The 14,738-nt window shown below is 39.1% G+C and overlaps 1 protein-coding gene across 3 annotated transcripts in view; it reads left to right on the top strand.

The window, feature by feature from the left end:
• lmtk2 (lemur tyrosine kinase 2) overlaps positions 1-14,738 on the top strand; it is a 71,190-nt gene that overhangs the window by 20,255 nt on the left and 36,197 nt on the right. For 2 of the 3 annotated variants that reach the window (XM_060901745.1, XM_060901743.1), the window contains exons 2-4: positions 5,087-5,220; positions 6,275-6,425; positions 9,663-9,739. In XM_060901745.1, the coding sequence (XP_060757728.1) occupies positions 5,087-5,220; positions 6,275-6,425; positions 9,663-9,739 (362 nt within the window). The remainder of the gene's footprint in view (positions 1-5,086; positions 5,221-6,274; positions 6,426-9,662; positions 9,740-14,738) is intronic. The other variant, XM_060901744.1, reaches the window with a different exon arrangement.

The raw sequence follows: 14,738 nt of genomic DNA, 5'->3' as shown, positions 1-14,738 counted from the left end.
GGGTTGCATTAGTGTGTGTGGCATGGGCAGCTTACACATCTGGAAAGACACCATCAATGCTGAAAGGTATATCCAGGTTCTAGAGCAACATATGCTCCCATCCAGATGACGTCTCTTTCAGGGAAGACCTTGCATTTTCCAACATGACAATGCCAAACCACATACTGCATCAATTACAGCATCATGGCTGCGTAGAAGAAGGGTCCGGGTACTGAACTGGCCAGCCTGCAGTCCAGATCTTTCACCCATAGAAAACATTTGGCGCATCATAAAACGGAAGATACGACAACTAGAATCCTACATTAGACAAGAATGGGTTAACATTCCTATCCCTAAACTTAAGCAACTTGTCTCCTCAGTCCCCAGACGTTTACAGACTGTTGTAAAGAGAAAAGGGGATGTCTCACAGTGGTAAACATGGCCTTGTCCCAACTTTTTTGAGATGTGTTGTTGTCATGAAATTTAAAATCACCTAATTTTTCTCTTTAAATGATACATGTTCTCAGTTTAAACATTTGATATGTCATCTATGTTCTATTCTAAATAAAATATGGAATTTTGAAACTTCCACATCATTGCATTCCGTTTTTATTTATAATTTGTACTTTGTCCCAACTTTTTTGGAATCGGGGTTGTACAAGAATGATTTTCGATTTTATGATCGGAGACTACCGGTACCATAATTAATCAGTCACTACTCACTACCATGTGAGTTTTTATGATGTGCAAACAGTTTTATTGGGTGGTTGTTGTGATCCTTTGATATGGGAGATGGTGGTGGTTTGCAGACCCACAAGTTTTCTGCAGACTATGATAAGTGAACGTTTAATGCCTCAGTTCTTAGGAATAGTTCCGTTAGTTTGAAAGTGGTCTTTGTTGTGCTATAATAGTGTCTCCTCCTTTAAATGAGTTACAGTTATATAAAATATAAATATCCTGTTGCGTTCAGCATCCTGCGTGATCAGATTTTCTGTGATCTCCATGTCTAGCCTGTTCATTTGAATGTAGGGTTACACGCAGTCTCTGAATGATTCATTTCTGCTCATGAAAATTTTAGAGCAGCTCCGTCTTTCCTCTGGATTTGGTTTCACTTACCATGTGTAGTCATTGGAACGTTAGTTACATCTTTTATATATTGTGATTTTTGGCAAAATCTACAATGTAGGTTTTGCTAACTTTTTTTTTTTTTTTTTTTTGCTTCTACTCCTCATGTATACTTGTGCCTCAGCTACACACTTTGCTTTTGAAAAAATCAAGAATATTGCTGTTATGTTGTATTATATTAATAGACTGACTTCTGTGGCTTAATTCTGAGCTTGGGGCAGTCAGTATTTTATAGTGACCTATAAAAGTGGAGAACAGGATTTATTTATTTATATACACTACTGTTCAAAAGTTTGGGGTCACTTTGAAATGTCCTTATTTTTGAAAGAAAAGCACTGTTCTTTTCAATGAAGATCACTTTAAACTAATCAGAAATCCACTCTATACATTGCTAATGTGGTAAATGACTATTCTAGCTGCAAATGTCTGGTTTTTGGTGCAATATCTCCATAGGTGTATAGAGGCCCATTTCCAGCAACTATCACTCCAGTGTTCTAATGGTACAATGTGTTTGCTCATTGCCTCAGAAGGCTAATGGATGATTAGAAAACCCTTGTACAATCATGTTAGCACAGCTGAAAACAGTTTAGCTCTTTAGAGAAGCTATAAAACTGACCTTCCTTTGAGCAGATTGAGGCCCTGTCCACACGGCAACGGATTCAGGTGAATCTGATAAAATTGTTTATCATTTCGGCCTGGCGTTTTGGGTGCCTGGCACCGGCGTTTTGGGTGCCCCAAAATGAAATCTTTTGAGAACGGGTTCCAGAGTGGAAAGATCTGGCAACGGCGCCATTGCGAAGTCGTCTGGATGAGTAGAACGGATTTGTTTGCGATGACGTCACAACCACATGTGCTTCACGCTGGGTAGAAGTGTAACGAACTCGATGCGAGTTGTCAACAAATCCTATAACTTGGTTCATGAAACGTGCTTACAAAATATTTTCACTGTGAATATTTATTGTGTAATGGTGCAGAGAGAGAGAGAGAGAGAGAATAGCCCTTAGGGTCAATCCCGCAAGCAAAAATAGGGGAAAAAAAAGGAGCGATCTCACCTCTTCAGATGTTGGTTTCAGTCCTACAATACATTCCTCAAAAAGGGCGTAGAAGAACAAATTAATCCATCAACGTGTAGCATTCAATTTATTCCGGACCATTAAAGACGCCGCCTTCCGCGTAGAATCATACGTCATCTTCGCCGCCATATTGGATGGGTCAAAGCGGAGAATGAAGATGCCTCATTCATGTGCTGCGTTTAACTGTAACAACAGGTTTGCCGTCCAAACAAGATCACAAACGAGATTACCTTTCACAGGTGAGACTGGAAAAATACTTTTCATTGTATTTGGTCATTAGGCCAAAAAAAAAAAAAGTGTGTTTCCGGTTACTCGACCGACCCTAATCCGTACCGCCCGACCCTAAACTTTTTTTTCATTTTTTTCCCAGTCGCGACTTTTACCCAACCGCGTGAACCGGAAGTTTTTGTCACTCACTGGGAAAGTCAGGGCTTTCCACAAGCGCCGGCTGCCGGCCATACAGCCAACTACACAATTAAGTCCAGCCGGCTACTTTAATAACTTATTTTTGTAGCCCACAGGCTCTGAATATTAATTTTCGATTTTAATAAAATTAAATGTTTATCTAACGGACTGACAGTAATGTCAAACTGAACCGCGCTCATTTAAGTTGTGATTCGCACTGTTTGTACCGATAACCACAAATTCCCCGCAGACTTCGTTGATCAGGGAGAGTAACTCATCCGCCGCCCCGACATGCGGTGTGTGCGCGCGCACTCGGCAGAGGCAGTAGTGTGTCAGGGCCGTCGGAGGGAACAGAAGCAGAGATAACGCTTATTTTGTCTTTCACCTAGAGACATGATTCAAACTTTAAAACGGAGACAAAATTCTCCTGTGTGGATCTGGCATTCAACTTTTTTGCTAGGGTCTATACTTTTTGATCAGTCACAGATCAAACACCATGAGCAAAAATGGAGAAATTCTGGCTTTATAATGGGTGTCTATTGCGTTACACACCAGTGGCGCTCAGGAGTTTAGAGTGTAGGCAGCTTGAAAAAAAAAAAAAGCTCCAACTTTCTCATTTAAACTGTTTTCTCAGCCACAATTTTCACTCTACACACACAATTTTCTCAAAAGTTGTAGTCACACATTGTGTGAATCAAGACAAGTGTCTCCCTGAGCGATAGGATTTACAGTTTTTGAATGAGAAGCCTGAAAGTAAGGAGAGGACAGCCGCGCTCTCCCATAGACTCACATTATAAACGTGGCAGCGCTTTGACTGCAAAATCAGAAAAGTCACTTGTTTTTAACTCGCTCTAGTGTCCACATTTTTTACACTAGGGACAAAAAAAATTACATTAATGTGTTCATGGGAGCCTTGTAGCACTCAATGTGAAAGAATTTTGTGAATAGCTCCTTCCGTTTCCGTGTAAATCAGCGTTGTTCGAGGAGAGGGAACTCTGAGAAAAAGCGCTCTTTGCTTGTTATATTGTCTTTTGCCTGCACCGTTACCAAGGCGACGAGCTGCACTCAGGGAGCAGAGAGGGGCGGGGCTGCTCTCTCTCTCTCTCTCTCTCTCTCTCTCTCATGGTGTATTGAGCTGTTATATTTACAGAAAAATTCATGTTAAAAGGTGTCTCATGCTGCATCAGATTCATCAGAAGGTGGTAACTCAGGTGACCTGCAAAGAAATTAATTATATTTTGTGAAATTATTCCTGTCTAAATATAGGTTATGGCAGCCATCTTGGAAAAAAAAAATGCCTGCCTACCGACCCTAGTTTTGAAATCTACGTAACCGGAAACACACTTTTTTTTTTTTTTGGCCTTATAACGTAATTTTACGAACAGATTTTTCTGACTTTGTGGCTAATATGAAGTCTCGCGCATAATAGTTTATGCACATGCGTCCTTACTACTTCTATTGTTGTGGTGTCTCCGATGGGACCGTCTTACAGCGCACGTAGAGGTGTGGCATGTGTATTGCATCGTTTTCAGCAAGCGTTGCATTGCCATATGAACCTGATATTTTACTGATCCGTTGCCCATGTGGACGCGATTTTTTTTTTTTTTTTTTTAAATCTTGTTGCCGTTGTCGTGTGGATGTAGCCTGAGTTTCTGGAGCATCACATTTGTGGGGTCGATTAAATGCTCAAAATGGCCAGAAAAATGTCTTGACTATATTTTCTATTCATTTTACAACTTATGGTGGTAAATAAAAGTGTGACTTTTCATGGAAAACACAAAATTGTCTGGGTGACCCCAAACTTTTGAACGGTAGTGCATTTATTCCTGAATCTTCAGAATAAAACAAGACCTGATATGAAAAGTTAGTTCCCATATGTGTAATTATTACTACATTGTGAATAACTGATCAGTGTTGTTCAGGTTGGCATGAGTCAGCCGTGAAGATTTAAAAATAAAATAAAATAAACTGATGACGGTATCGGCGTATGAAGCATCTAATTGAACCAGAAGATTTCCTGACCCATCAGCAGGACATTTGACTGACAGATGGGTATAACCACCTGCCTGTCCTTTGCATTTCCCGCATTTTGATTGTAGTTTACATAGGTTGTGGTTGTGGACTTTCCCCTGTGGTCCGGTCGCGATTGCTATATATAGCCGGATTTATAACATCGATATGTCAATAAAATATCTGTCTGCTGTGTGTATTACAGCACGTTCACTTGCGGGTGTGACTAGTGCCTAAGCATAAGGTGTTTGATTCCACGTTATGTGAATTTGAGTATTATTTTTATGTTAAGGCTACATTTGGGCATTGTGTCATAGCGTATTTGTGCATCGGTTATACAGAGCTCGAATAAAGTTCTTTAAATGGTCTGAAGGATTTGGGGTCTAAAGTGTTTGCTTTTAAAGAAGCAACTACTGTGAAATGGTTGGATACTTCAGTGGAAAAATAAACCTTCATTGGTTCTCTTCAAGCTGTTCTGTCTTGCGCTGTTTCAGCAGGAGATTCTGCAGATGAACCACCTGTCCCTCTGAATCTTTTGCTGGTTGTGTCCGTGTCCGCCCTGGTGGCCACCGTGGTGGTGCTGCTCAACTGCGTGAACTGCTGCAAAGAGCGAGAGATCAACTTTAAGGTGAGCGGCACTCCATGTTCTGTGTCAAAAACCACGATTGCTTCTATTGCTGGTAAATGAATTAAGTACTGTGTGATTTCTCAACAGTCACTTTGAAATTTCCTATGCAATAAGGAGCACTGTTTTGTATACAGACGTAGTCTTCCGGTATTGATGCGCTTTCGATTTCAGTTTTATTTTCATGATGGAATACATTATATCCTTCATCAAAAAATTCCCATGCAGAGATTAGCCAAGGATGCCTCATGACATAATAGTTCCACTATTGATTAAGCAATGTTTCTTGTGACATAAAAAAAAAAAGGATATGGTGTGAGTCAGTCATGGTATATCCTGGATATACCATGAACTGATGTCTCAATTTCAAGCTATACGGCTGACTCAAGTCATAGCCGTGGCTCCGCGAGCATTTCTGTGTGTGTAGATCTACATATCATCCAAGATGGCGCCGCAGACGGCTGCCACGGGACTTTGCTCTCTCGTACTTTCTATGTTTTTGTGTAATTGTTGTGTTTCTCTCCTGCTTTGCTTCTGCGGACTCGTCTCGTCTGAGAGACCCTTCCTGCACTGTTCTCCGAATCGAAATTTTTTTTCCCTATACTTTCTTTCTGTCTGTACTATGAAAGCTAAGTCGAACCGGAGTCAGATTCCTCGTGTGTGTAACATACCTGGCAATAAAGTGTTTCTGATTCTGAAAGTGCATGTGATCATGATCATGCCTAGCGAGGAAGGCGATAGCACGGTACGTTGTACATGCGCAGGTCGAAGGTCGCGCCGGCGTAAACAGCAAACATGACTGCCTCCAGTGAGTTTATGCCGAGCTTCAATCTTAAGATTTTTTTTTTTTTTTTAAGTTTGCAGTTTTTTGATGAGGGATATAAATCAAATGTACCATGCACTGAGAGGCTCCGGTAATTATGGATTCTCTTCGGTGACTGGCTGCGCCCCTCCAGTCACCTCGGAGAATCCGTAATTTCAACCGGAGCCTCTCGGCGCATGGTATATTTGATGAATATGCAACAACATAATCTCTGCTGCGTAATGTTTTGTTTAGGAGTTTGAAGACAACTTTGAGGATGAGATCGACTTCACTCCTCCAGCAGAAGACACCCCGTCCATGCAGTCTCCAGCTGAGGTGTATACGCTGGCTGTGCCGCAGGTGCCCATGCCTGGGCCTCCACACCTCCAGCTGCCCCGGATAGCAGGTTAGGAGACTGAAGCTAACCTGTCTCTCTCCGAAGAAGGCAGATTTTATATCGGTCTCATCACTAATGTACTTTGAGGGGAAATATTGCATACTGCTCACTGCTGATATGAAAGTGACCTTATTTGCAGAGGAGATGGGGATAACAGTAGGCAAAATTGCATATAGAAACCTGATCTGCACTGGTATTCATGCTCCTACTGGATTTTGGCCTGCATAGCAGTTCAAGTTTTGCCTGCTGTCAATTATAATTCCTATGTCCTCTTGATATGACTAAGATCATATTTTTCACATCAGCAGTGACTTTTATATTATGTTCCCTCTCATCTATGATGAGACCTTTTACCAAATAGTAGTGATGAGTGATTGGTCGCACGTGCAAATCAGGCGTCACTCACTGATGTTGAGTCACGCGAACCTGATTTCTAAACTTGTGACCGTGATGTGAGCTAGGTAGCTGTATCAGGTTCAATACAGTCACTAATGTGTGCTGAAAAAGTTGCTAGATTTGTCACGAGGCTCTTTTTTGAATTAAAATTGCTAAAAGACTCTTAAGTCACTAAATCTAGCGACAAAGTTTCTAATTTGGCAACACTGAATCAGCGTTTGGATCCAGAATCGGCTACTGACGTCAGACTTGACAAGCAGATAGTTACAGCATTGACGTGCATCAAATCTCTGTGGAATGTATTTTAAACGTGTACAAAATCAAAACTTTTTGTTTTACTAAAGTCAGTAAGGAGTGGGGGTCTTTTGCGTTTTCTGGTTGTTGAACCTAGTGGTTTGCCAAATAAAATGAATAAACATTAATAACATGGACAAATGCGTTTGTCCTGGGTGCCTGGGCTACTGATTTGTCCACCCTGGAGTATGTGTTAAGAGTGATCATATCCTGTAAACATTTGCATGGATTAAAGTTTTCCGTCGCTACGACGGATTTCCGTCAACTGAGAGCGCTAAAGGTCAATAATGAGTGATGCAGATCCGAGGGAAAAAAAAAGGGGGGGGGGTAGGCCCATAGGTCTGACACTGATGTGATTTAGAACTTCACCAAGCTGCTGTGATTGCCTGTTGTTGAACCCTTTCTTGTGCTATGTTTGAGTATATGTAAAGGAATAAGTTGTTGCGCTAGATAGGCATAAAATAAATAAATACAGCCTCTGCTACTGTCTAGTCCCGGGAAGGCTCGGCGTAGGCCACTGATGAAACTATTTGGCTGTCCTACTACTAGGCAACTAGGTTACTTGTCTACTACTAATACTAGGCCTTTTGTAGTAGTAGTAATAATGATATTTGCCTATTGAAAGGTGATCAGGTGAAAAGTTGAAGCCGCAGCAAGACCTTTGCTATTAAGCGTTTTGTAGGCTTCGGCAGACAACGTTCTGGAAAGGCTGTGTTTTTCTTTGGTTTGATTAGCCTACGATTTAATCTTTAAACATTATGGTTTCAGCAGTTCGCTTAAACATTGGAGGCTGCAGAGTCGGGCTGCAAGATTTCCCGACACTTGTTTAAGATGACAAACTTCATAGTAAGGAGAAGAAAATTCCACAGTATTTAGTGCCTCGTCAGTCTCAAAAATTAATAGTGAAGGACCAACGCGAATTAAGTGCCAAAAAACATCTCGTAGGCTTATATTTTACATTTTCAAAAAAGTCCGGAATTGGAAGTCGGTCAGTGGAGTGTAATGAAGTGTCTCATTCACTAAGCACAAAAGGTCGGAAAACAGTGGCGAAAACAGCGATTGCTTAAATAGGCTACTAATGGTTTACATTAGTAATTTTAATGTATGTGACAAATAAATTCATTGATTAAATAAAGAAGCGAATACTCCGAAGCTCAAAATTCAGGAAAGTGGCTCCGGTGTCGCAAGTGCACAAGAACAGTTATTTGAAAGTTAACCAAATGAATCTGTGCGTGCGCGTGCGATTTCATGAAGAACCGGGACAATTGGCATTCGGTGAAAGATTCACACCTGTGACTCATTATATTCGCGCGCGCCCTCTCGCCTACTGTCGCTTCGTTTTCCCGATTTACACGCGTGTCTGAAGATGGAGTTTTCAGAAATCTCCACTCTGCCCCGAGTTTGCGAAGTAGCTGTTTTCAGTGACTGAAACCTCCGTATAGGTGTGAATGAGAGGTGCAACCGAATAAATAAATATGCGTCTTTTTTATCCGGCTGCATGTAGGCTATCGCTGCGCAAAGCCTCTAATGTTGAAATGGTAGTAATATTTGTTAAAATAATAGTAGGCTCATTTCCACATTAATCGGTAAAATGGCACAAGGGATGTGGGGGGATGGCCGTTTTATAAGGGGGATGATTTGAGATTGTTATTTCAGAAGGGGGATGCCTCCCCCTACTCAAGTACTGTGTATTAGGCCATATTTCACCGGACACAGGCCCTTCGATTTCCATCACTAGAGCGCGTCAAATTACTTTCGGTTTTGCCAGCATGGACGCGCTTCTTTTAAATGAAGGCACAGATGTGTCAGACATCGACAAAACGGTAAAGAATAAGTGGAGATGGGCTTGGCTAAATGAAATGGGCGATAATGGCAAGCCATTTAGTTCATGGTGCAAAAAGATGAAAATGGCAGGTGTGCGCTTTTGTATAGTTTGCCATAAAAAAAAAAAAGTCTATGGAAGCAATGGCAAAAAACTAGATGCCTTTGGCTTCACTGCGAAGAAGCAGAAAAAGTGAATTTTCACTTTACTTTTCTTGCAAGTTCTTTCTGTTCCACTCTTTTGAAAGCATGGTTCAAGTTCGACTGCACTTGCACTTTTCTCTTAACCACTGTTGTGCATTACTAAAGTATTGTTGAAATAAATTTGCACTTTGTGCTGAAAACTTGATGTTTCATCATTTATAGCCAGTAATGACAATGGTAAAGTCTTGCCTTAGCTTTAGTCATTGTTAAAATTATGTAAATGTACTATAAGTAGGGGCCTAGGGGATAATGGACAACATGGCGTTTAAAATTTGACGCATCGCTGATGTGGTAGGGGCCAACGACATGGAGCTTTTTTTTTTCAGTCAGATGATTTTTTTTTTTTTGCTTTAATCCATGCATTTGAGGATTGTTTTAGTAGATAAAGGTCTGTTTTATTGATGTTATGGATTTTAAATGTCAAAGGCATGTTACACACACAAATTTGCCAGATGTTCTGTGTTAAACCTATTGAATAAAGAATTTGTGTGGTTGAATAGTCACCGCTTTCTCTCTGTGTTTGCTTTTCAGAAGTCTCGACAGGCCCACATGTGGCACGCCACACTCTTAGTTACATACAGGAGATTGGGAGCGGCTGGTTTGGCAAGGTGCAAGTTCTTCTGTTTACAGTCCACACTGTGGTGTGTCTCTGAAGTGTGCTTACCTCTAAAGTCAGCTGCACAACCTTTTCAGACCTCTCCCAGGGACGAGCAGTCTCCGTGATGAAATCTCAGGAAGAATGTGCACACACACCCTTTCTTTGTGCAGCTGTGAATAACTGACTTCCCTTGGTTCAGTTATTATGAATAACTTAGTTTGTTGCAGCATTTATTAAATAAGTCCTGTGAGAGCATGAGACTCTTCATTCAGTCCCTAAATGGTGATGAGTGGCAGTAACTGGGATTATTTTTTTCGCGGTGTGGTTTCCATCAAATCCTGCGCGCTGATTGGCTGGCGAGCGGGTCTGTATCGTAGGATACAGACCCCGGTTACGGACCTCTGGCGACTCGCTTGTTCACAACAAACAACATCATAGTAGCATTTTTTTTGGTCAACATTTATCTTTATTTATTTAAAAATAAGATTTATTTTTGGGGGCGTCGTGGCTCTGGTGAATAAGGCGCCATACCATAAATCCAGGGACCCGGGTTCGATTCCGACCCAAGGTCATTTCCCAATCCCTCCCCGTCTCTCTCTCCCGCTCATTTCCTGTCTCTACACTGTCCTATCCAATAATAAAGGTGAAAAAAGCCCCCCCCCCCCAAAAAAAAATCTTAAAAATAAGATTTATTTTTAAGATTATCAAAAATCTTATAAATTTTTGCCAGCATTTCTCAGGAGAATAGCATTCATTTTACATCATGGATAGCGATAACGACGGTCTTCACAGCGAAAGCGAGTTTTACTACCCTGAGGAAGACAAAAAAAAAAAAAACATTTCAGGAGAAAGCTAAAAACCTCTAACTTGCTAACGCGGAGCAAAAACATGGCTGAATCCTGAATGACTCAATTTTGTATAAATAAGGGACTACATAGGCGGCAAAATGTAGTGGTTTTTTTTTTTTTTTTTTCTCCCTGCCATGGAAGTGCACTTGTATACCAAGGAGGAAGCAATTTGCATTACAGCAGTGAATGAAGATTCAAAATGGCGGCTTGCCTTGGTTTTCCCTTTCAGGCGCTCTTGTTTTCTGTTAGAATTTGGTAAAGAAAAAAATAAATATATTATTTACCAGCTTAAGGTCGGCCCGTATGGTGAAATATCGTGACCTCAGCCTTGAATACTGACCTCGGCCCAGTGCTTTCAAGACCTCGGTCACGGTATTTCACTATATGGACCTCTTTTATATATAATTTGTATTTATTTTTTATTTGCACAACAAAAAAAGAATATAATACAATAAACAAAAAAAAAAAAGTGCAGGAGGAGGGGAAAAAGCGTTTATCGCTTATACTAGGCCCTCCTCCTCTATACTTATTTAAAATTGATTATAGTCTTAATTACCAATAATCGTGACTATAAATGAAATAATACAAGTAATATAATGCATAGAGAGTGATAACAATACAATAAGGATAATTAAATACTTAATTATATAAATCAAAATAAGAACTGATCATATGAGGCTATTACAAGGGACTATGATGGCTTATGAGATGGCTTTTCAGGGCACTTTTAAACATCAGAAAAGAGGAAATTGTTTGTATATTTGTCTGAAGACTGTTCCATATTGTGACACATTTATATTTTACGGAGGACTGTGCTAATGATGTGCGGAAGAGAGGAATATGGAGCTGATTCCTTTGTCGGGTATAATAATTATGTACAAGTGAATTAGGATTTAAGAAATTGTCAAATATATTGGGGAGATTGTTTGCCAGGAAGTTAAATGTGAAGATACTAATTTGTCGTTTATTGATATCATGGATATTTAGTATTTTTAATTTTTGAAACAAGAGAGCCAAGTGTGATCGAAAGTCAGAAGCAGTTGCTATTCTTACGAATTTCTTTTGGAGGGTTATAAGAGGGTGTAGAGTTGTACGATAGGTGCATCCCCAAACAATGTTACAGTAAGTCAAGTATGGGTAAATGAGGCTGTTGTGTGTATATAGTTATAAGAGTCTTTTGAGGGATAACGTATTTGATTTTCCCAATAACACCAATTGTGTTAGCAACTCTTTTACTTATGACAGAGGCATGGGCTTTCCAATTTAATTTGTCATCTATTACTACCCCCAAAAATTTAGTCTGTCTCTCTTGCATAATAGAAACATTCTTTAAGAATATTTTGGCCTTATTAATATCATAACTTTTATTTCTACTACAGAAAATAAGGAAATTTGTCTTTTTAGTATTTATTGATGATGATTTATTTGCTTCAAACCGTGTAGCTACTTTACTCAATTCTTGATTAGCCAGTTGTATCAGAGAATCAAAGTTTTTGTGAGAAAGGAATATGTTGGTGTCATCCGCAAACAGTATAAAATACAGTCTTGAGGAGGCTTCTGCCAGATCATTGATGTAGATCAAGAATAGTAGAGGACCCAAAATTGACCCCTGTGGTACTCCACATTGAATTTTTTTTGTAGGTAGATTTGATTCCATTCAAAGTCATATATTGTTTTCTATTATTCAGGTAATTTCGAAACCAATTTAATGCAATGCCAGTAACACCATAAACAGCTAATTTCCGGAGGAGTATGGTATGGTTTACTATATCAAAAGCTTTTTGATAAATCTAAAAAAATTCCTATTGTATACTCGTTTTTGTCAGTGGCTATAGATATTCTGTCTACTAGTTGTATTAGGGCAAGAGAAGTGGATACACCCTTGCGGAAACCGTATTGGTGTTTGTATAGGATATTATTAGTGCTGAGATATTTAATCAGTCGTTTATAGACAAGCTTTTCATACAGATTTGACATACTGGGCAAGACCGAGATTGGTCGGTAGTTGTTAAATGATGTTGGGTCTCCACCTTTGAAGATAGGGATTACTTTAGCAGTTTTTGTCCCAGTGGGAACCTCTCCACTTTGTAAAGACAATGTAAGAATATGGGTGAGAGGAATGAGGATGTGGGGAAGGGCCATCTTTAGGGCTTTAGATTTAATTTCATCATATCCAGCGGTAGAGTCTTAAATTTAAAACTATGTCCTCTACTTCTGTGTTCGAAGGTGGTTCAAAAAGTGACAGGGAACAATTTCTAGGGGCCTTAACGTAGCTTAAGGGATCTTTTTGCATTCTTGAAATTTTACTTGCTAGATTAGTACCAATATCAACAAAGAATTTGTTAAAATCGTTACACATTTCAACATTGTCATTGATGATTTTATCTCCGATTTTTATTTCTTGTGGGCCTGCGTTTTTGTCATTTTTTTACGATTTAGTACTTCATTAATAACTCCCCATGTTTGCTTTATATCAAGACTTGCTTCCATAAACCTCTTGTGAAAATATTCCTTCTTTGCAGTTCTCAACATGTGATTTGAGTTTGTTTCGATGTTTTTTTATATTGGTGTTGGTTCAAAGGCGTTGGAATTTTTAGGTATCTTTTTATATAGTTGTTGTTTCCTGTTTATTGATTTGAGTAATCCTTTGCTTAGCCATGGTTTTTTTGTAACTTTGGTTGGGGCTTTTAGCCGTCTTAAGAGGAAAGCTTTTATCATATATGGTTCCTACAATATTATGGAATAAATTAAATGCTGTCTCAGTGTCAGGTTCCTCTAATACTCTGGTCCATGATGCGTCCTACAGCAGTTCTTTAAATTTCTCTGTGTTTCTGTTATTAACTTGTTCGTATGTGTATCTATCCGTTGTTATCTTAGGTTCTTCAATCCCGGTTATTATAAATATAGGAAAATGGTCGGAAATAATCTGTAACCAGAACACCTACTTTATAGTCACTATTTAAGGAATTTGTATAGATGTTATCTATTAGTGTTGCAGATGTGTTGGTTACCCTTGTTGGTCTATATACTAGTAGAAGAAAATAGGTTATTTATATGATCTGCAGTGAGGGAATTAGAACTTTATGTGATCTATATTGAAGTTTCCGAATATATAGCAAGGCTTGTTTTTTCCATTGACCTTACTCATGCTTTGTGTCAGTTGTTCATCAAAGTCATGAATGCTTGTGTTAGGCGGTCTATAGATACATCCTATAACTACGTTTTTATCTTTTTTGGATGTACTCATCAGTTCAATAAAGATACTCTGAGTGCCCGTTTTGTCATTTTGGAAGTCAAGATCGTTTCTCTCCACGTTTCAACCCAGTCTTTATATACAATGTAACTCCCCCTCCCATCCTATCTAGCCTAACACAGTGAATACTATTGTAACCTGGTATATCAAAATTTTGGACGGTATCTCCCGTTAACCATGTTTCTGTCAAAGCAATAACTGAGAACTTAAATTATAAGGAGTGGAGGTAGTTGTTGAGTTCGTCAAAGTGACCCGGAAGACTACGAATGTTAATGTGGCTCATAGACAGGGAGTCTCCTTTGCCTGAGTTTGATAATTTCTTGAAAGAATCTTCAGAATGATACTGTGAGATAGTATTAGAAGCACAAAAATGGTTATAAAGTATGTTGGTGTCTGGATCTAGATCAAAAATGGGTGTCGCATTACTGTGTATGTGTGTGCGCGCGTTTTATTTATATATATATATATATATATATATATATATATATATATATACACACACACACACACACACAGTTGTGTTCAAAATAATAGCAGTGTGTTTAAAAACGTGAGTAAAGCTCAAAATCCTTATAATAGTTTTTATTTCCATGCATTAGGAACACTGCACATTATATTCTACATCAAAACATGAAGAAAAATGTATGAATATTTTAATTACTTTACAGAAAATGAAGAAAAATGAACATTGGGCTGTTCAAAAAAATAGCAGTGTCTGCATTTTTCATTACAAACTCCAAATATTTACTGTATAAACTGAAAAAACCTGAAGGATTTAGTATTCCTGTGAATCACTAAACTAATATTTAGTTGTATAACCACGGTTTCTGAGAACTTCTGGCACCTGTGAACAGGTATTCCAGCCCAGGATGATTTGACAACATTCCACAATTCCTCTGCATTTCTTG

This window comes from Neoarius graeffei, chromosome 20, assembly GCF_027579695.1.
Source record: "Neoarius graeffei isolate fNeoGra1 chromosome 20, fNeoGra1.pri, whole genome shotgun sequence".
In the NCBI taxonomy this organism is placed as follows: domain Eukaryota; kingdom Metazoa; phylum Chordata; class Actinopteri; order Siluriformes; family Ariidae; genus Neoarius; species Neoarius graeffei.
This window is presented reverse-complemented; position numbering and strand designations above follow the sequence as displayed.